The sequence below is a fragment of the Abramis brama genome (genome assembly GCF_963993115.1).
Source record: "Abramis brama genome assembly, chromosome: 14".
In the NCBI taxonomy this organism is placed as follows: Eukaryota; Metazoa; Chordata; class Actinopteri; order Cypriniformes; family Leuciscidae; genus Abramis; species Abramis brama.
Genome location: NC_139976.1, coordinates 8,331,401 through 8,353,225, shown reverse-complemented (window position 1 = coordinate 8,353,225; position 21,825 = coordinate 8,331,401). Strand labels below are relative to the sequence as shown.

Sequence of the window (21,825 nt, the reverse complement as noted above, 5' to 3'; positions counted from 1 at the left end):
TACAGATTTAAAGTCACGATATAGGCTATTTTATTTTATTTTATTTTATTTTATTTTATTTTATTTTATTTTATTTTATTTTATTTTAATGCGATAGGCAGATTTTCTTGTTGCCCTGCTCTTGTGTAAGACGTTTAAATATTTATCCCCCGACGCTTTGTCTTTTAAAGCCTTTTGGATATAGCTAAATGAATGTATAACTATTAAAAACACATTTAAAAAAAGATGTAGCCTATATAGACTTCTTTGTTCATTTTACGTTTGTTTGAACCAATTGAATATATTTTTAATTGATGAACTAGTTGATATCAAATTTGAGTAGATAAAAGACGTTGCCTACTACACCGCAAAAAAAAAACATATTTTTCGAAGTTGTAAATAAAACAATGATTATTGAAATAGACATTTTACAAAAAAAAATAATACTGTCAGTAGACCTATATGTCGTTTCATTCACTGAAAATTGTTTCTACATCGCAGTTTTTTTTGTTTTTTGTTTTTTTTAGTGTAATAAGAAAAAATACAAATACAGGCCCTATACCGGCCTATAGTTGTGTCTTATATTAATTGCATATGCGTTTTTTTTAAATGCTAAATGTATCAAACACATGCAGGCGTAGCCTATAGCTTGAACGGAAACTTTGTATGACATTCCAAATCCTGATTCCTTTCTAAACCGTTCAGTTGCGTAAAATTTGTAACTCTTTGGAAACTCCCAAAAACTGGAATAAAAGGATTCCGGTCTAATGTTCCTCTATCCAATAAGAGCGTTTAATCGGCTCGCGACCAAGTGTCTTGTCTAAAATCCCCGCCTATGTCGCCCCCTGATTGGCAGGCATATTTAATCAACCCCGCCTTTATTCAAATCGGTGCGCAGCGGTAGGCTGGCCGTGCTGTCAATCACACACATCAGCGCTGTATAAGATCCACTCTCTCGAAAGCGCTCAGACACTCGAGGATGCGGCCGGGAGCAGCTTCTCCGGCTGGGAATCAAGTGCACCGGTCGTTCTCATCAGTTTTCTCGTATTCTTTCGCAGAAATGAGCGAGGACAGCTGACTAAAATCGAATTCCTAGATGTCCCCATCCACTTTGGGCTAGTTCATTTCTCGTGTAAGGATTTTATTGTGAACTTCAATGGCGTTTAAAGACTCTTGAGAAGGATTCCCGAGCCTGGACCTGGACAGAACTGTACCTACCTGTCAATATGTCCAGCTGGAGTGTGATGGTCTGCATGCACAGGGCTTATGGAATATAGCCTGTTCTGTCACCATTTTTACGCGCTCTCCGTCAGTCCCGTGAAGAAGAAACTCGGGCTCCTCTTCATCATGCTGCTCCTCTGGGTCTACATGCTGTACTCCTGCGTGGGCTACTGTGCCACTATGCCACCAGGTTTAGTTGTGGACAATAATAATAATAATCGAGTGAAGGAGACGGATTTCCTTGGGAAATATGCTGAGGCAGAAAGTGGCCGGCCGGACCTGATGATGTCCAAGCTCCTGTCCAGACCGCAGAGCTCGTGGACGGACGTGGAGTCAGATTATGATGAGCCTTCGGTCAGGAGAGCTCCCAGAGACTTCTCTAAAGATGAAGGGGACGTAGACCGAGCCGAGGAGTGGGACGACGGGCGGAGAGTTTCTTCGCTGTCAAGTTTCTCCAATGGCTCGGGCAACAAAAAGCTGCCTCAGGCGATCATCATCGGCGTGAAGAAGGGCGGGACGCGCGCGCTGCTGGAGTTTCTGCGCGTGCATCCAGATATTCGCGCGGTCGGAGCGGAGCCGCACTTCTTCGACCGTAACTATGACAACGGACTGGACTGGTACAGGTAAGAGCGTAAACAATAAAATAGTACACTCATTTATACGTCCTATACTTCCATTGACTTGTATTGTTTTTCAGTGAAGTAGAGCATAATAACGACACATTGACGATTGACCTATCCTTAACTAGCTTTTGGCTTCTTCTTTTTTTAAATAGCAGGCTATTTAATGGATTTTAATTTAAGGCATTATTTGTGTGCTTCTCAAATTTATTTATTTATTGATTTTTATTGCAATATTCGTGTTGGCATAATTCCCACGAGAAAAACGAGACTTGAGCTGTAAATTACAAGCCCGTTATAATTTAACTTGAGTTTAATTGCTACATTTAAGTACAATTATATCGACCAATCTACATTAATAACTTGCCTCTTTTCGGTCAATTTGAATTTAACTTAATTAGGCTACTACGAAAATTCAGAGTTGAAACTCTGAAAACGTGTGAAATCGTTAATTAAAACTGAATAGCCTGTTGTGATACGTAAAAAGAACGAAATACAACTTTTTAATTCTTTCTATGAAATAAGAAATCCGAGATAGTCAAAATTCGGATTCATAGCTATAGGCTACGGATTTAGGATTCATACATTCTATTTATTTATTTATTTATTTATTTATTTATGTTTTAATAGTTTGGCTTCTGCATGTTGCTTATCATTTGGCCTAATAAACAGCATTAATTAAACATAAACTGTTATTTAGGCGCCTTTTTCACATTTTGTTTTTGAAGAATGGATTTTGTTCTCCGTCATGAGTTGGCCTTTTTGTTTATGTCATTCATTATGTAATTTTACCCTCATTTTACCCTTTGACCTTCCTTTTAAAACATCATAGTACCCCATGTTTCCTAGTTTTTTGTAGGAAATCAAATTTAATTATTATGTAGCCTAAATTGATGTTCTGTAGCCTATATGGTTTGCACTGAGCCATCTAGAAACGCAGAGTTGCTGTAGCGCTAGTTTTCAGATTCCACTTCAAACATTTACTTTGGTTTCACGGTTCCTGCTATTGTCGAACTGTCAGACTCGGAGTTTTGAGGGCTGAAATATTGAACACGGTCCTTTAAATACACATTAATTCAGACGGATATTATTCAAATAAACAATAGTTCGGTATGTAGCCTATTTGTTTTGTGATTGTAATATCTTGAGAGATGACTCATATCCGACCGCGTGATGACGCAGTGATCTCTGTCGGACACACTGGATCATTGCAGGTTACCGGACCTCTGCTTTCCGTCTTTTAGAACTTTTCAAATCTTTTTTTATTTTATTATTATTATTATTATTTACTTTACAATTGTCTAAAATACGGATACAACATAATTAAAGCAAATGGAAAAGTGAAGTTAAGTTGATGTCTCAGTTTTAACTAGCCTAAATCAAATTACTTGCTTTGCATTGCAGTTTTGGAAACTTTTTTTTCTTCTGAAAACCCATGGGTGGAAATGTCGGAAATTATGAACTGTTGATTTAAATGGTTGGATAAATAATGAGTTACCGAGAGTAATAGTGTGACTACTTTAATTTTCGTTGCGCAAGTAATGGCAGTCTATCAGGAGAAAAGCGGGTTCAACAAAATGAATAGCTTGTGAATTACTCTTGTTAATAATGTGTTAAAGTCTGTTTAGTTCCGTGCAGCTGTGTTTCTCTTTTTGTGTTGTTCATACAAACCGTAAATGTGTTAAACATTTAGGCTAAAAGCATTTCTATTAAGAGTGCATTGCTGTTTCTTTTGAGCGTATTTTGGACATTATTATTTGGCCCATTTTGTTTTATCAACTGCCAGAACACAGTGAGAGCTCATGAATTCATTACACTATAGCTGCAATTCTCCCAGAACTCCAGACATTTGTTTCAGATCAACTTTAGGATTTTTTATTTTTTTTTACTTATGTGTTGCAGTTATTTAAATGTGATGACATTTTGATTAACTATTTGTTAACATTATTAATGTTCCACAGTAAAATGTAATGAAATAAATACCTGAAGAGAGAAAGGGGGATTTATTGCCCCAGAGTCTGTCCCTGTTTACCCCAGACACCGAGCAGAAAGAAACCCTCAATAAGTTTATAAAACAGTCCTGGACTGCACGCCTGTCTCTCTAAATGGATTTGCAAAGGTTTGAGGGGGTGAAAGCCCAGTGCTTTTAAATATATGCAACATTTCAGGGCCCCTATAACAAAAAAACAGGACGGATGAAAGAATGGGCGTTGTAGTGAATGCTTGGTAGTCCAGCTTAGATGAAAAGGGAATTATATTCGTGCATGTTGAGAGAAAAAGATTTATTTGATTAATTATTTAAATGCGGGGCCTCACTTCAGTCTAATGCAAATTCAAGCTGGTCCAGCAGAATCAGGCAAGATTGTCCCAAAAATCTTCAGATTCTTTAAACATGTCCTTCATTTTCAAACTGAATTAATTGATTGCGTGGATTATGCTATTAAGATTTTGAAGTAGAAAAAGAAAATAAATTGGTCAGATGTGTTAGTTGCAACTTTGATTATTCCTAGTAAAGTTGTACCAGAAAGTAAGTCGGAACGGTTGATAATTTTTTTTTTTTTTTAAATTCAACTTAGTTTTTTTTTTTGCCTGGAAAAAGCAAAGTTGTCTGGTCAGTATTTGAAACCCGAGGATTTTCCTCTAAAATGCTTTTTTATCCTAATTTGTCCCTTTCAAAATTTTGAAAAATGACCTAAATTAAGAGCGGAGCCTTCACCAAGTTATATCGTTGGTTGAAAGTAACTTTTCAAAAGCCTCTGTTGGTTAAAAATAAGCGATAAATTACATATAAAAATCCAGAATATATAAAACACTGGGTGTTGAAGGGTATAATGCTCGTGTTCCACCCGTTCGAGAAAGTTTTCTGTCTCAAGTTTTACAGGATTCACATGCCATTGCAGCTGGTCTGAGTTGGACATGCGATGCCACAGCGAAATTCTATATCTGGCCACTGCTGTTTGGGCTGAATATACAGGGCACAAACAAATGCAGACTTGCTTTTTTAACTTTTGCTCTTTATTCTGTCACGACGTCTCCATGTGACCTAATCTAAAGCAGTGTTGGACAGTTTGTCCAGACAGACCCTCTACGCTGACATGTCTGTTTGATCCTTTCTTGTCTTTTTAAAGAAGTGATATATTCAAATTGTTACTTTCTTAGAATTGTCACTCTCAAGGGACTGAACATGACTCTGATTCTCAGTTTTAGAGTGTCTAATACTTGAAGTGATTTGCTTTGTAATGGAAAAGATAGTTTATAGTGCAGAAACCATGCATTTTAAAGTAATCCTAGTGCATGGTAAGCATGCAAGTCATTTTAATAAGGTGGGTTTTACTGTAGTTTTTTAAAATCTCTGTTTATCAAAAGTCGTGATTGACCTTTTTAGACCTTTCTGTGCTACAGAGAGCTAGAGAAAGACATGGCAGATGAGCTTTTGTTCCTCAATACTGGTTAGACCTGTTCAGGCTGTTTTAGATACTGTATGATTCACAGTCAAAAAGGATTATCTGCAGGCGCTTCACATTTCTACTGTTTATTTGTTATGCTCTTCTCTCAAGAACGTCTGGTCAATGTAGAGTTTATAACAAGTGCCAGTTTATTTGTAAGATATATTACAGTATGAATAGCTGGAGTCGTAGTGGGTTGAATTGTTGAGTAATAACTTTGGCAATTCTCTTTTTGCAGTTTTCAGTTTCAACTGCTTTTCTGATATGTGGGACCTTGCAAAATCTTCATTTTTTTGTTGCTTTTACCGTTTTTTTTACGGAGACTCTGATGATTTAATAAGCAGTTAAGTTGGCTTCTCAAAAATCCCACCCAGCCAGCCAGCCAGACAGGGTCCCAACTGGAACGGTGAACGTTGTGAAGGCCCTGGCGCTGCGTTTGTCTTATTGTTACATAATTTTCAAATCTACCAGAGCAGTTTTTATAGTCGACTCTTCCTTGTTGGTAGTCACCCTACAGTAAACCTACAGTCTTCATAGAACTGATAACATTTAGTCTGCGTTTCTAAGCATCTTTTCCCATCTGTGTTTGAAGGTTAGGTTTTATTTCCTCTGCTAAAAAGGTATGTAGTAGGAAAATGCAGTTCTTTGGTGTTCACTCTTTAGTGTGCAATCCCCGAGTCCACCCTGAGATTAAGGGTGTGTTTTCTGAATAGCAGCCATTTAACAACATGGTCCGTAACTGCCGACCAACAAAAGGACAAGTGGAGCATTGTTCTGTAAGAGAGAAATCCTCCGCAGAAAATCCTGTTCCGCTATTGGTCCGGGGAACGTTATCGGAAGCATGTCACTTGAAAGTTCTGAAGTGCTTGGAGGGCTACGACCCCCTGCCACCTTGTCCAGATGAGCACTTCCATCCGTGGAATGGCTAGTTCTGGATGGATGCCTCAGCTTTTGTACCCACACTCCATGGGGTGTTCACGCCACCGTGTAGGTGACCCATACGGACGCTGTGGCCAGTGACCCCCTCCTTCCTGCTTGTACAAAGCAAGGGACCGCATTGTCTAAGTGGTGCCGGATGAGATCAAACCCAAGTTTGGCTGTGCATACAGGGTGTGTTTATAAACAGTGAGCTGTATTTGACTGCTAGGGCTTGGTATTGATACAGATATCCTGATTTTTTTTTCCGATTTTGATTCACAAGCGCTCAATATAATTAGATCCCATTCATTTGGGCATATTTCAGTTTTAATGTCTATTTTTTTTTTTGTTGCATATATATATATATATATATATCTGTTTAGCTAATGCTGTTCATTATACAGGTAAACTTCTAAATTGGTACATTACAAATTTAAATGATCAATTTAAAAATTAACAACAGAGCCTATATTATATTATATTGTATTATATTATATTATATTATATTATATTATATTATATTATATTATATTATATTATATTATATTATATTATATTATGGAAGCACAATTGATGTAAATAGGAAGTTTTAAATCTCATCTTAAAACTTGACTACTGGTTTCATTCAATTTATTTATTATTTTATGTTGTTTTGTCAGTTTAAAAGAGTCATTTGTTTGTGAGTTGGTGTGTATGTAATTGCGTGCAGTCCATGAGGACAAATGAGTTTTCTTGCCACGCTGACATGAGGTAATAGATCATTCTGAGGATTTAGAAATCACCATTGTTTAAATGAAGATTGCGAATGATTGGAAAAACAGTTTTACCCTACTGTTTTTGACTTTTGTTCTTGTTGAAGTAAGTTTTGTGTGCAGTATGATGGTTGGTGACTGCTGTAGCAGAAACTTATGCCTTTATGCTTCAGATAAGCACAAAGTAATGACTCAAGCCAGCTTAGACCACGTGGGACTACATGTATTGATTAGTTTACGCTGTGGCGGGCACTGTGTGGTGTAGGGTTAAAGGTCTTTGTGGCTTTGGTTATCTACAAATCAGTTGAGCAACATTGTCTCTGTAAAGACCATCTGCACTGCAGGTGAGACCCGATCAACCCCTCATCCTTGCTGAACACACACTTTTTTGGGGTCTTTGGTCATTAGACCCCAAAACTAATGGGAATTAAATGCAAGAGCAAATCGTAAACATTTGTTTCAAATTATTATTATTTTGCCTTTTTACTTTTTTTTTTTGCCTGCAGTTAATTTGGTGATTGCTGTAAATTGAACCTATAAACTGATCCCAGGTCCTAAGATTAAGGAGCAGCATCCATGAAAACTGTTCAGTCTCATGGTAGAATAGACTTCCTCCACTCAGCTGGATCTGAACCTTGACCAGTCATCCATTCAGCAGTCAGCAGGTTGACATCCTCTATTGAGAGCCTGCGCAGAGCTGAGTGAGGACATTCAAAGGACTGCCTCCGAATGATGCTTTAGTGTTGGCTAAACTGCTCAGCATCCTTTAAACCACAGGATTACTCTGCTTTTGTGTTCGGCCTCAGCTTTGGAAATCATCTCTTACATTTCAGAGAAGTAGACCGCTTGCATTGCCTATTTTTGTCCGGCTTAACTTCTCTTGCATTTCTTGGTCTCTTCATTTTTCCACACATTTTGTCTCTAATATTATTGTGTGATTGTAGAAGAGCTTATACAATGATCCTCTCGTACGTGTCTTCTCCCCTTGTATTCCATATTAGAGCCGGCCTCCACATCGAGCTCTGGTTCCCCCATCAGAGGCGGGGCTGTTGTAGGCCTCAGTGCCCACATAAGGCCACCCCCAACTGGGTACACTGGTCAGCAAAGAGAGGACGAGAGAGAAAGTGGGCCCCTACTTGAGCTGGCATGGCTTTACCAGTGGGGTAGACCAAGCAGGGAGGGTCTTAGTCTGGAGAAAGGGGCTTTCATTCATCAAATTACCACTGGCTAATTGTGAAAGGGATGGCCTGGGGAGAGACAGACAGTAGAGGCCCACTGTGGTGGTCTGCCATTGAGAAGCTATGGTCTCCTCCAGAGAAAAGCAAAATAACATGGCCGCCCTCAGCAGGAACCTCCCGCTGAAGGATAAAATCAAGGCAGACAGGAACTCGATGTCAAGCGCTCGTGTTTCTACCCTCCTACTGAAATATTGTCTCTCATAGACACATACAAACACCCAACATAGGCAACAAGTGACCAATAGGGAAGGGAGCTTGTTTATATCTGTTCATTCGACTTTTTTCTTCCTAGTATTGGGAAATTGTTTACGTATACTTTCTCTGGTTGATTGGACAGCTAAAAATGAGGGATAAAGAGAAAAGTACAAGATAATAAAACCCTTCCCCTTTCACCTTTTATTTCAATGGTCTTTTGTGTACAAACCCACCCTCTGTGCTTGCCTTGAATTGGACTCTTTTTAAACAAGGTGATAATTTGGATGTCGGATGTCAGAATAATGCTATCCCTTCGCCTTCAAAAAGTAAATGCTCATCCATTGTTGGTAAATACACAGTATTTACAGGAGCCTGGGAGCTCCAGCGCACGGCTGTCTGTATGGTCCAGTAATTGTTGGCCCATGTCTCCCACCAGGTCCATTTCCTCCCAAGTGTGTGATCATCAGAGCTCATTTTCTGAAAGTTTGACACCCCAAGGAGGATAATTAGGAGTGAGAAAAGTGTAGAAAGGAACTTGATATAATAAAGCTGATCATAGATGAATATTTACTATGAGGCACTGTTTGTTTGTGTGTGTCTGTCTGTCTCTCTGTGAAAAAAAGTGAAAAAAAGTGAAAAGTAGAGGATCAGGCAGAAGTAGAGACCCCCTGAGGTTTCCATTAACCTCAGTGAGAAAAGAGCAGACAATTAAAGGAACACACACACACTGCTGATGTGCCCAGAGGAGCACAGCATGAGCTGAGCTCCAGGGCAACAAAGCCAGTTTCTCCCCGTAGCCCAGGAACTGTCACTACTTTTGTCCTCACACTTTCTCTTGTTAGCCTTTTGCATTGTTTTCTTTCTCTCTCGCTCTTCTAGGAAAAGGATCAGCTAGAGAATAAGAACTGGTAAAAGTCTGTATGTCATCTTTTTTTTTTATGGTGATAATTTTACTTTTCCACATTGTCTGTATATATATATATATATATATTATGTATTCTATGTATCTGCCCGTGTTAGTTTTTAATTAATCACTATTTTTTAATATTGGATATTCAATTATGTACGTTTTCAAGTTTAGATTACCTTTTCTGTCAGTTATTCTTTAAAAATGTGAATAATTTGATGACACTTTTAACATTTGATTAATTTGTTGGTCACAACATGAAAATAATTATCAGATTATATATTTATTAGAATTTTAGTATTATTGCATGCCTAATTGCATCATTACTCCATAGTACTGTATGTTTTTATATCAGAAACCAATAGGGATATCATTAGTTGTAGTCAAATCAGGATTAGTAGGAAAAGATTTTTTACTATTTGAAAACAAACCGAGTTATTGTCACTTTTTTTTCTTAGTTTCATAGCCCATTTCTCAAATGTCTCTTCAAATCTGCATTATGTGGTTGAATGGCTTGTTCTCTTGGCACATTGACTCCAGATTGTGTTTCTTGTGGGACTGTAAGGCCTTCTGGAACACAGACAGGAGAGAGAATGGAAAGCAAAAACATTTGTCATCGTACTCGCAATACATCAACATGCCTGCTGAAATAGCAACCCCTGAAATCAAATTACACCTGTGACATCCGCACTCGGCTGATTACTTTCAGCAGAAGCGTTTGACAGTGATCTCTTTGTGCTTCACGCCAGTTATATTGTCTTCAGCGGGCGCTGAGATACCAGAGCGGACTGTAACTAGGCTATCATCCAAAAAACGTTCGCAGAATTGCCTTAGGAGAGAGCTGTACGCTCTTGTTAGTCTTCTTGTCTTATATGTGCAGTTTAATTGTCAGCTCTGGTGCTATCACCACATAATTTTGCTAATTGTGGGTTAGCAATGAAGAATACTAGTCTGGAGGAATTTGTAAACCATTAACCCGAAGCGTCAAAGTAATGCAGCTGTGCTGTAAGCTTCTGATGTAACAGCTTGACAGACTTGGAGGAAATTCCCAGCTCTTTAAAGCTCACCTGTCTTCAAAAGCTCCTCAGCTGGAGGAGACTGTGTGCCAAGCAACACAGGATGTAATAGGTGCATGCATGTGTGTTCTTGTGTCTGAGCATGATGGCTTTGAAAAGTGGGGGGAAAAGTCTTTTTGAAGTCTTCGTGCCAATTTTACAACAATTCAGTGAGTGAGATATCCTATACTGTCAGATGAGATTATCTTTTTGGCATGCCAACAAGACTTTTCACTGTCCAACGTCATTCATAGTGAGTCAAAACGTTTGCCAGTTAATTAAAACAAAAGGCAGATATAAATGATGCAACTTTATAAATTCTAATACATCATATTTACCCCGTCCCTTACTATTTCAAGACTGATGCTTTGGCTTTGTAGCTTTGTTAATAGCCTTTATAGCTTGGTAAACAAGCTAAAACCTCATCATGGCTAGTTACACTAAACACCACTAACAGTCTAGAGACTCTTTGTGTCACTCAGTGGGAATGTAAATGAAGTGTGGGACTGAGTCCGTTAACACCCTCTACAAACACCCAAAGTAAACAAGCTTATCACTGCGGATTAGCAAGAGCAAGATAAACACTGGTACTGGCTTGATCACTGCTAATAACTCAAGGGTAGATTCAATGGGAAGGCTAGTGTTTGTGGAATTACTGCAAGTGTACATAAGGCTCTTGAAAATACCATTGGTTAAAATCAGCATAAATCCTTATAATTTCTTGTTGTAAATACATTAAAGTAGCATGCAATTATCAATAAGGACCAGCAATAACAATTTTCATTTTCGTAATAATAGTAATATATATACATATGTCACAATCAGGCGAGTATTTTTGGCAGCTATGAGGGTTACTGGATTTAACTTGGGTATTAGAAATTCAGGTTTTTATATTTTCTGAATTTATTTTGTATTTAATTTAAAAAAATCATTTTTTTTTTTTGTCTTCTTTCAATTAAGTCATTTACAAACTAAGGATTTATGCTAATATTGTCCAAAACATCACCTTTTGCAGGACATTGTATGCTAAATTATTACTTTGTAAGTGATCAAACTTGTGATTTTCACCCGAAAGACGTTAAAATGGGCAAAAAAAATCTCATAAATTGCATTGTAGATCAGAATATCATAGAGACTTAGGATTGGACTCTTTTGACTTGGGCCAGGTGAGCAGTGATAAATTTATCCTAGTTACATTTTTTTATATGACCCTAATATCACAGTAATATCACAGAAACACCTGTTCAATAGGTTCAAAGTAGCCAGTCCTACAAACATCTCTTCAGTACACATTATAGCTCTGCAAAATGCACAACCTGAGTGAGAAAGAGAAAAGTGCACTTTATTACCCTGTCTCATCCCTACATATTTTATTCCGAGCTGATGGCAGCCTCTTCTTGCGCAGCCTTGTCGCTAACACACAGTAATTCCACTCAGCTGGCAGACCCGTAGGGCAGTAACTTAATGTGCTGCCCGGACAGCAGAAAACACACCCTACCCCTTGTTTTAAAGAGATTTTGGTAGGTGTTGAATGGCAGCAAATAACGCTGAAACGGAGTCTGGGCAGATTGCAACGTACAGAGCCCGAGGTCTCTGTGATTTATGCATGTTCTGCCCTTCTCAGAGGCTGCTGTGGTTTTGAATGAGTTTGAGAGCGAGAGAGAGAGAAAGAAAAGAAGAAAGAAAATGGGCCTGAAATTGTGGTTGGCACAAGAAGAGCCTAGACCTCAGTATGATTGCTGAGTAGATACCCTCTCTCACGATACTCACTTTATGTCGAATGTCTTTATATATACAGCACTGCAGGGAGACATAAATATATTTTTCTGCCCTTGACACCCTAAAGCAGACCAGTCTTCCCAAAATCAAAGCCCCCTGCTCTGAGAGAGAAAATCTACAGATTAAACATCGTAATGTTTCTCTTTAGTGTTGGGGGTCCAACCGTTCAGTTTTAAGCAGATGTTTTTCCGCTTTAAAAGCACCGATAAAGTAGTTTTCAGAAAGTCCAGCTCGGGCATAATAATTTAATGAAGAACTAGATCAGCATTAAGGTATAACCCTTTTTAGAGATGACTCTAAAGGAAGAGTGTGTCTAATCTCCAGACAAAGGCAGGTCAGAAGTGTCTGCAATCCTCCCCGTTCCTTCATTATTTATCCATCAGAGCAGTCACTCCACGTGAGAGAGGCTTTCTCCGTCCATTGAATGTGGATCCAGTGATGTGATCCGTCAGCGAGAATGTCAGAAACTGAAGCTAAGGCACACCAACACCTTAGACAGGCCTGACTGAGACGGTCATTTACACCTCTTTATGTTCATGTCAGGGTTACATGGCAAAGATTAGAGGATGAGGAGAAACCCGAGGAAGAGCTAGTCAGAGAACGAGAAAGGTTAGGTGAGGAAAGGTAAAGTATAGCCGTTAGAAGCTGGGATATTCATAAAACAGTTTCGCATGTGCTATCTAGTGGCTCTTGGCTTCAGCATTGCAGGTTAAGAGGAGATCTCTGGAAATTTTCACTAAGGAAACCAACCGTCAGGAGGCTCTAAGTGGCTGTGTACCTCTTAAAATATAGCGGTAACTTAAAGCTGCTGCACACATGCTCATCCTGGCTCTGTCTCTCGCTATTTTTCTCTTTCTTTTCTCCCCTCGCCACCCCATTACCATTCTCTCGGTGCTTGTGCTATAAAACCCAGCTTTTGCTCCATAGATTTACGGCTGCAGTTTTGCTCTGCGGTTAAATATAATGTCAAGGCTCCAGACTCCGCGGGGTGTATTTCAAAACTACAGCCTCGCTCAGGTCTCTATGACGACAAAGCACAGAAAATATTGTCTGTATGGAGCGACCTGGGAGGTGCCTGGATTTACCAGATGTAGCCACACGGCCTCCATTGAAGACAGAATCCATATTTCCCGACATGATCTCCAGACACGGGATAATACTGACCCTGATCTCACAGAGTAATGTTCCAGTGGCCCGTTTGATGTCAGAATTAGCTACTTCAAGTGTCAAACTAGTGCCTCAGAACTTTGAGATGGTCAAAAACACTATTGAGTCATAAGATGATTCAGCCCAAAGAGAGACAGTCACTTATCACTATTGGCTCAGTCTCACTCGTTCATGAAGTGGCAGTGGACTTTCTCCTAAACAAGCCCAGATTCTGTTCATGCATGAATGTCACGTCTGTTGTTTTTTCCATCCTCCACTTCTAATAGTCTAAAGTGCAAGGGGTAAGAGTGGCAGGGTCGGAAAGCTAGCGCTGTAGCCTTTGGTAGGGTGAAGTGTCACTCAAATGCTCAGATCCTTGAGACACTGGTAGTCTGGTGTTAGAACACTGCAATCAATAGTCTGACTATGAAACAGAGTGTGTGAACTACTGGTTGCAGATGCAGATAACTTTTTGTCTTCTTACCCACATGCTGTTCCAAAATTTCCAGAGAAAGAGACATCTGTTGTTCTTATATCGTTAACATTTCAAACTTGCCTAGATAAATCCTTTTATGATACTTTCACGGTGGATTTTTTTTTTTTGGTGCTCAAATCATTCATCCAGTATCACTTTCTTTGTATGAGCAGCACAAACATCCTGCTTAACTTCTTTTGTGCTTTTAAAGTCATTTGATTATGACACTCTTTCATTCTCAGGCACAGGCAAACTCTCACACCACCATTCTGGCACAAGGACTGCCATTTTACATCATTGTAACTGCTTTGCGGCTCTGTTCTTTATCTTTCTAGTATGCCAAGCCCAAGCAGCTGAGCTGTTAAAATCATTGGCAATTAATTTAAGTTTATTTGACTGCTGAGACTTTATTACACTGCAGCTTACTCTAACAGCTCTTCAACTCACCGCCACTGCAACGTCGGCGAGTTCTATATGCTTAGGAGATGTCTATCAAAGATGCACGCACAGGTGTTCCAAGGTTGTGTCTGTTTTGACTTGCTCTTCAGAACCAAAGTGCAGGTACAGCTGTGTTTCTCTGATCCCTCCAAGACTTTAAAGCCCTAGATATAAAACATGCTTCTAGTCTATATCAGTTTGCGTATACAAAAAGAAAAAACGCACAGCAAAATAATAAAAATGCCGGCCAGAATATATAACCATAACAATGCCAGAGTTGAAAGACAGATATTCTGCAATGCTTGTCACTTGAAAGCAATGAGATCATAGATAAAGCAGGCTTAGGGGGCTTTTTGGGGCTACTGTGTCTATCATAAGCAAAACAGGCTCTTCTTAAATCAAATTCGACAGAAGACAAAAACATTGTTATAAAAACTCCCTTATGTGTCTTTTGTTCTCTCTTGTGCTTTTGTCTGTCATTTTCTCCCTTTGTCAGTTTATCTCTGCTGGATAAAAAGTCTTTCAACATGGCCCTCAGGGCCATTCTGATCCTAAAAGAAAGCTAACTTTCTGATTTATCATTCTCTCTAGCTTAAACAAGTCTTCGGCAGTGCAAAGTTGATCCAGAGCAGCGATGACCATCAGGCCATGTACGGAATAGTCGTAGGAATGAGTTACGACGGAAAACCAAAGAGGCAGGAGCAATCTTTGACCTTGCCTTATCACTTGAGAGGACTGACCCTTTTTATCAGTAGAATCATTTCGAGCACTCATATCCACTTTCTAATCCCTGTTTTAATAATTGATACGCGGCGTATCTTTACCTGCTCCAGTGGCAGCGTGTGCCGGCGAGGCACTTGAGGCACACGTTCGGCTCAAGAGCTCTCCACAGCCTCCTCTCGCCTCGCCCTGAGAGCTGGAGAAGTGCTTTCCACTCATCCTTCAATGGTCACCCTCCCCCTTTCCTTTCTGGCCTCTCCACGGCCCTTGCTCTTTCAGATCATTGAAGGACAATGCTCGGTTTTCAAAGAAAAGGGGAAAAAAGAGGGCCTCGGTGTCAAAGCATTGCCTGTTTGCTGGCGGAATGTCTAAAAAGAAGCACCTCATAAATCAAAACAGGCAAGAAAGGCTATTGTTCTTCCGAGAGCTTGCCTACTTGTCTTCCTTAACTCCCTCCCTCCCTTCCTCCCTTCTTCTTTTGCCAAAGTAAAAGAAGTGAGGTGAGGGGATCGTTGCAGGCTTTTAAGTTTTTTTGTGTCTTAACTTTTTATTCTCCTACTTTTCTCGGCAGCTGTTTATCATTGCAGCTAGGTAGTTTAGTCCTTTTGCGTCATGGGTAACGGTTCACATTAGAAAGTAAGTCTGGATTGCTTTTACACCAATTGCAAAGCCTACTGGACTCCACATGTTTCACGTGGGCGTTTGAGTTTGAACACCACCCAAACAAACCAAATTCTGACGTGAAACATCAAATGCACCTGTAATGTGAAAGCATCCTAAAGCTGCAGTTTACTCAGCATCATGCTTTTCGACCGTATTCTTTTATGACCTCAAGTTTAGGCAGAGCAGCCTAATATTAGTAGTGGCATTTTTAATTTTTTTGGTGCTTTTTTTCACCAAGTGTGTTTGTATGTGTATGTAGGACCAAAACAGTAAAACATTTTTTTTAAATATATATTTACTTTATATATTTGTTCGTTTGTTGTTTGTAACCACACATTTTTATTTATTTTATTTGCAGTTTTAGTCCTTTATATATGTGTGTGTGTGTGCACGTGCTTTGTATGTGTGACATTTGTGTGGGGGGGTTTTCTCCCCAGCACAGTAGTTGTGGGTGGTTCATTTAACAGTAAATGCCTGCGTTATCTCTCGCCTCATTAGCACCACACATGCAGATATACAGCTGGTTTGCTCATATTGTGCAAAACTTACTAAATAAACTTTAAAAAAAACACACACACACACTTGGAGGCTAAATATTAGTAAGCCAACACATTCATATTACCTCCATACTAGAAATAAACAGTTAAACTGTGCAGATGCGGGTGTGAGTGTGTCATTGCATAAAAAGGCACTTGCATAATCTGTTTTCATTTCACAGAGATTAATGAGTTTTTTTTCCCCCTGTGTTCTTTCGCTCAAACTCTCACTCCAGTGTTCTGACAGAGCAGTAATCAAACTGATATTATCATAATTGGATCTGTGGCCAGCTCTTTAGAGAAGCCATGTAACCACACAAATCTGCCAACAGTTTTCCATCATATAAATCAACACGTTACCTCCCGCAGCTTTAGGCTGTTCTCGCTTTCTGAATTGAGCGCTGCCTGATTTTCACTTGAAAAATAGGATTTTTCGCACATAGTGTCAGTTGTGTGATCTTGAAAAATTCTTTAGTGTAGAGAGTTGGTGCTTTGCAGGTGCTGTACAGCAAAAAACAGCAGAATGCAGCAAAAATCTAGGTCTACAGCAGCACCTGGTGCACACACATATTGGTTTGAAATTTATGTCCGCATTGAAACGCTCTCCGTGGGTTCTGTTTATCATAACACCACTCTCTGCTCTGGTGCTTAGGGGTTCTCACCTCTAACTAGTGAACACCAGTGTTAAAAATAGGCTTTTACTCAAGACTGCCTAGAGATAGAACAAACTGTGATCCACTGAAGTGCCTGTGATATCCTTCAACAAATTGTTTGCAGACTCTTGAATTGCTCGTAGCCTTGTTTCCGCAGGGTGTAAACACGCAAAGCAGGATTACACTAGATGCTGACAGCGCACTTCACAATGCAGCAGTAAATTAGCGCTGGTGCTAACAACAGGGCTCGATACTCCAGAGACAACAGCCCAACAAGAGCTTTATCTCTCTGCACACTGATACCCTAAAGAGGCTCATTCTGGGTCTGTTGACATCTAAATGTGGCTGAAATTCACACTTTGTTATCTTTAGTTATCTCTACCCATTAAGTTTGTTACTCTATTTTCTTTGGTTTGTTTCTCATCACATATCTTTTATGCCTTGACATTTTCAGTCAACGGAAGCTGAACTTTCTTCAGTTTCCATACATTTTAACATGCCAATGTTTGTGAGAGCGTGTGCCAATGAAATAGGATCCATACCCCCATGTGTCCATCAAAGTCCTCTGTTATCGCCTCTTCCAGTATAATCCACTCTTCCTGATCGAGCAGGGCTGTGAAACCCAAGCCTGTTTGGCGTTAACATGCATGTTCACTTTTCATTTAAAAATGTCCGTTGATTGCGGTCCTGCATGTACCCTATCCATTTCACCCTATAACTGCCTTAAGAGCTGCTTTCTCTCTATAAAAAAGGCTGAAGAACTTTCATGCGGAATGTTTTTGCTTTGCTTAGTGTATGGTCATTTGCGTTAGCCCCCCTTTAAAGTATAAATCATTGTTTAGGTCTGGGTTGTCAGCAGTATAATACCATCGCTGAGGTCATACATTAGAACACTATTGGAATCGGATTCAGAGTGGGCTTTAAAGCACAGCTGGCTATGTACTGAGTGGATTACCCAATTTGTACCAATTAGTAACCTTGTTTTGATGATGATTGTCTATTTGCTGGTCACAGACTGATAATCAAACATATGTTTTTTGTTGTTGTAGTTGTAGTCTGTATCAATATATTTTTTTTAAATGCAATATTGGTTGATCCATAGCTGTAGGCATAATCAGGAACATGATTTTAAGAGAGAACAAAGCCAGAAGATCTGCTGAATAACATTTCTCCAAAGCTTCTGAAAGATTTTGTATTATATTAGAAAGCCTTCGCTATTAAGGAGCCATGCCATTTAACATGGTTTGTGCATCTGTGACGTCTGAATGCATGTTTTGTTTAGCAACCGATGCTAATCATATTTGACCCAGAATCATGGCCTTGAATTGGTTCATTGATTGAGGAGCACCACATGCTCCATCTGTTTTGATTGCATTATGCAAAGTTTTGTTTTCATTAGACCTCACTCTTAACCCTCTCTCCTTTCTCTCTCTCTCTCCCCATAGGGACCTGATGCCTAAGACCCTGGAGGGCCAGATCACCATGGAGAAAACACCAAGCTACTTTGTGACCCGCGAGGCTCCGGCCCGGATCTACGCCCTGTCCCGCGACACCAAACTGATCGTGGTGGTCCGGGACCCCGTCACACGAGCCATCTCTGACTACACGCAGACACTGTCCAAGAAGCCTGACATTCCTACTTTTGAGAGCCTGACGTTCAAAAACAGGACTACAGGGTTGATCGACACCTCGTGGAGCGCCATTCAGATCGGCATCTACGCCAAACACCTGGACAACTGGCTGCAGTTCTTCCCCATGAGCCAGATCCTGTTCGTGAGCGGAGAACGGCTGATCAGCGACCCGGCCGGAGAGCTGGGCCGCGTGCAGGACTTCTTGGGGCTCAAGAGGATCATCACAGACAAACACTTCTACTTCAACCAGACCAAGGGCTTCCCTTGTCTCAAAAAGGCCGAGGGCAGCAGCAAGCCCCATTGCCTGGGTAAAACCAAAGGGCGGACCCACCCAAACATTGACCCTGAGGTCGTGCAGAGACTTCGAGACTTCTACAGGCCTTTCAACATGAAGTTCTACCAGATGACTGGGCATAACTTTGGTTGGGATTAACCGTGAATGGAGGACCCGTTGTTTTCTTTCTTTTTCTGTGTATTTGAAATGGCAAAAAAGACATTGAGATGATTGCTATATATATGTAAAATGTACAGAAATCTATTTTATAATAATTTATTTTTAATTTCTAAGCAATTAATTCACTAAGCTGCCTAACCATATTGTACATAACGTCTGGCCCAACTCTAGTCTCACCACCGACATTCCACGTTTTTGATTTGCTGTGCTTGTTTCCATTCACAATGAATTTAATGGTGCTTCCGATTTAGAAAATGGTTTGACAAACAAAAAAACAGTTTGTTACGGGTATCGTGCATTTACAAACCAATAGCGACATTTGCAATTCATTCAGTTCTGAATGTCCATAATATGTACCCTTGCGACAGAGGGTAATGAACTATATTTCACTCTCTGACCGCATTTCGTGTTTCATTACACTCCATATTGGCCCAAGTCCTACTATGGTCAGCTGATAAGCAAGAGAGCTGATTCGATGTGTCCCTTTACTCAATAACATGACGATCAATAGCCCTAATTGCTACTTACAGTGTCACTCATGTTTAGAGTCAATCGCTGGGCTTTCACTCGCAGGTTCCTGTAATAAATGACCAATCCATCGATGGCTAAATCGTATCTTGGACAACAGCAAGGCAGCATGTCGACATTATGTTAATCGCGTAACATATCTGAACTGATCGATTGGGTTTCTCCAGCCTCAGAAATGGCTTGCTGCCCTTTCTGAAAGGTTCAAAGGTCAAGATAGCATTGAAAGGAACTGGATTTGTTTAAAAAGCAAGAGCCAAATGACATGTCATGCGCCTCATAGATGGCAGGCCCGCATTTTTATTAAGAAGCTTTACCCAAATGTGACTCATACTAGAAAATAAACCCCATAACGTGAAGGGTAACGTTTCTCATTCATCCCATCGAAACGCGTTTTCCACTACATCTCAGTTCTCCTCTTCTTGCCAAATTTTAACAAGCTTGCATTGAGATGCCTCATTGTTCATCTTTTTCTCATGCAAGCCTCCATGTGCTTTTGTTTGTCTTTCTACTTGAAAGCGAGGAGAAACAGTCGGTCGCTCTTTATCTGTGAAATTCATCCCGTGACCGCTGAGATGGCGGCTGTCTCGAAGGCAAGATGAATGACTGTGCTTTGGTACAGCTCTGGTTACTGTTCATTTGGAGCACCTGATTCAGGATCAGCTCTCGATGTCAGGTTAAGGTGTAGGGTTTGAAGGGTGCATGGAGCCAACATTTCACTTTTTACGCCTCAGCTTGAACGTCAGGCTGAGATGCTGTACCTGGACCAGAATTCAAGGGGTGAGGTCACCGGGAGGTTTCAAGGCAGAATATTGCATTACGAATGTACTGAAACTTCCTCTTTTTCACCCCTATTTATTATACTGGAAAATGAAATGCAGAAGGAAGGATGGATGGATGCATTTGAAAAGAAAACAAACAAAATGAAAGCGTTCTGTATCAGCTCACTGATTTTTGTTTTGTTTTACAACATGCTGTGCCTCAAACCTGTGCTATGATAAGCCAACTTCCTTTCGTTTAGAGAGGAGATTGTAATATTTATCAGCTGTGAGAACACAGCCATACGATTCTTGTTGGCCTTCAAGTCTGAATTAAGCGGTGGAAGCTGAGGGAAATTTCCTAGGGCATTTTTCCTACTTTATTCAATTCATCAAGTAATCAAATGTTCTGAGGAGTCAAAAGAGAAACAATGTGAAATTTCTCCTCCAACTGTAATCAAATCATCAAAGCTTGTTTCTTGCATTCGCATTTCATTTAAAAGCAAATCAGTTGGATTATGGAACTGGATACTGAATAGGGTCGAGCAAATTGTCATCAAATGCTCACCCATGGGGCCTCCTGTGATTTTTACCAGTGCAATTGTTTTTTTTGTTTTTTTGGTTCAGAAACAACTGTCCCAAGATGTCAAGGCATTTTCTGGGTAAAGTTTGTCACTGATTACATGTGAACTGCATATGAATTCTGATCTGTCAAAAGTTGTTGTGAGCAAAGTTTCATATCTTCGCTCATGGTCAGGCAGTGTGTGCTGATGCATCTGTTTAATGGTTGAGTTTTATTCAACTTCATAGAGATATCCAGATGTTAAAAAAATGTTTGTCTTACTCTGAGTATAACAGAAATAAATAGACTAGAAATGAGCTTTATGTACAAATGATGAGGAAGGCATGTAAACCAAGTATTTTGTGGTATCAAAAATTAATTTTACACCATGAAAGAGAAAAATGAAACAGATGTTTCTAGATAATTAAATACTGAACATTCATACTTTTGCTTTGTATGAAGAATAAAATAAAATATATATTTTACCAAATTAATTGACTCTGTCTTGACTCGGATATTATGTAATGTCTTTTTGTAGTGTGAGACGAGATAAAAAAAAAAAAAATTGCTATTATACTATATATGAGAATGTGTTTCTGACAGAATTGTCAGGATTCTTTATCCTTCACAAGATTTTTTTTGGTTCCTTCTGAAAAAAAAAAAAAAAAAAAAAAAAAAACCTTTGAAAATGTTTTGATTGGCATTTTACAAAGTTGTTAGACTTCCTACAATTCTTAACCTACTTTTTTTTTTTTTTAAAGAAGTAATGTTATACAGTCAAACTTTTTTCATATTATTTAATAAACTAATGTTAATTATCCATTATGCCAATTATATGTGGTTTATTGAATATTTAAAATCTTTTTCATCACTGAAAGGTCATATGAGGTCACCATACGACCCTTTTGAGCTCCCATCCACCCTTTCACCCTATAGGCTAATATAAAACAAGTATAGGCCAAGTAAAATCTTTAAAACATCTATAATGAAGCAATCTAGACTATAAATCACAGTCTAGGTTGTTTAATTTTGATTCTGTCATAAATGAAAATAATTATATGTATATGTTCAGAAAGTGAGTCAAATATTGATTCACTAACCGCTCTGATTCAGTCAAATAAAAGATTAATCAGAAGAACCAGCTCATAAGAGTC

The 21,825-nt window shown here is 39.4% G+C and overlaps 1 protein-coding gene across 1 annotated transcript; it reads left to right on the top strand.

Moving 5' to 3' along the window:
* The first annotated feature begins 946 nt into the window (after positions 1 to 946).
* hs3st3b1b (heparan sulfate (glucosamine) 3-O-sulfotransferase 3B1b) lies at positions 947 to 21,165 on the top strand. Its single transcript, XM_084135540.1, has 2 exons — positions 947 to 1,823; positions 18,187 to 21,165. Exons 1-2 carry the CDS (start codon positions 1,246 to 1,248, stop codon positions 18,803 to 18,805), a joined length of 1,197 nt encoding a protein of 398 aa, XP_083991666.1. The 5' UTR covers positions 947 to 1,245; the 3' UTR covers positions 18,806 to 21,165.
* The last annotated feature ends 660 nt before the right edge of the window (positions 21,166 to 21,825 follow it).

Bases quoted from the DNA above. Each gene is read 5' to 3' on its own strand.
- hs3st3b1b (XM_084135540.1), top strand. From the start codon at position 1,246: ATGGAATATAGCCTGTTCTGTCACCATTTTTACGCGCTCTCCGTCAGT. The intron at 1,824-18,186 runs GTAAGAGCGTAA...CTCTCCCCATAG, and splicing joins AACGGACTGGACTGGTACAG to GGACCTGATGCCTAAGACCC.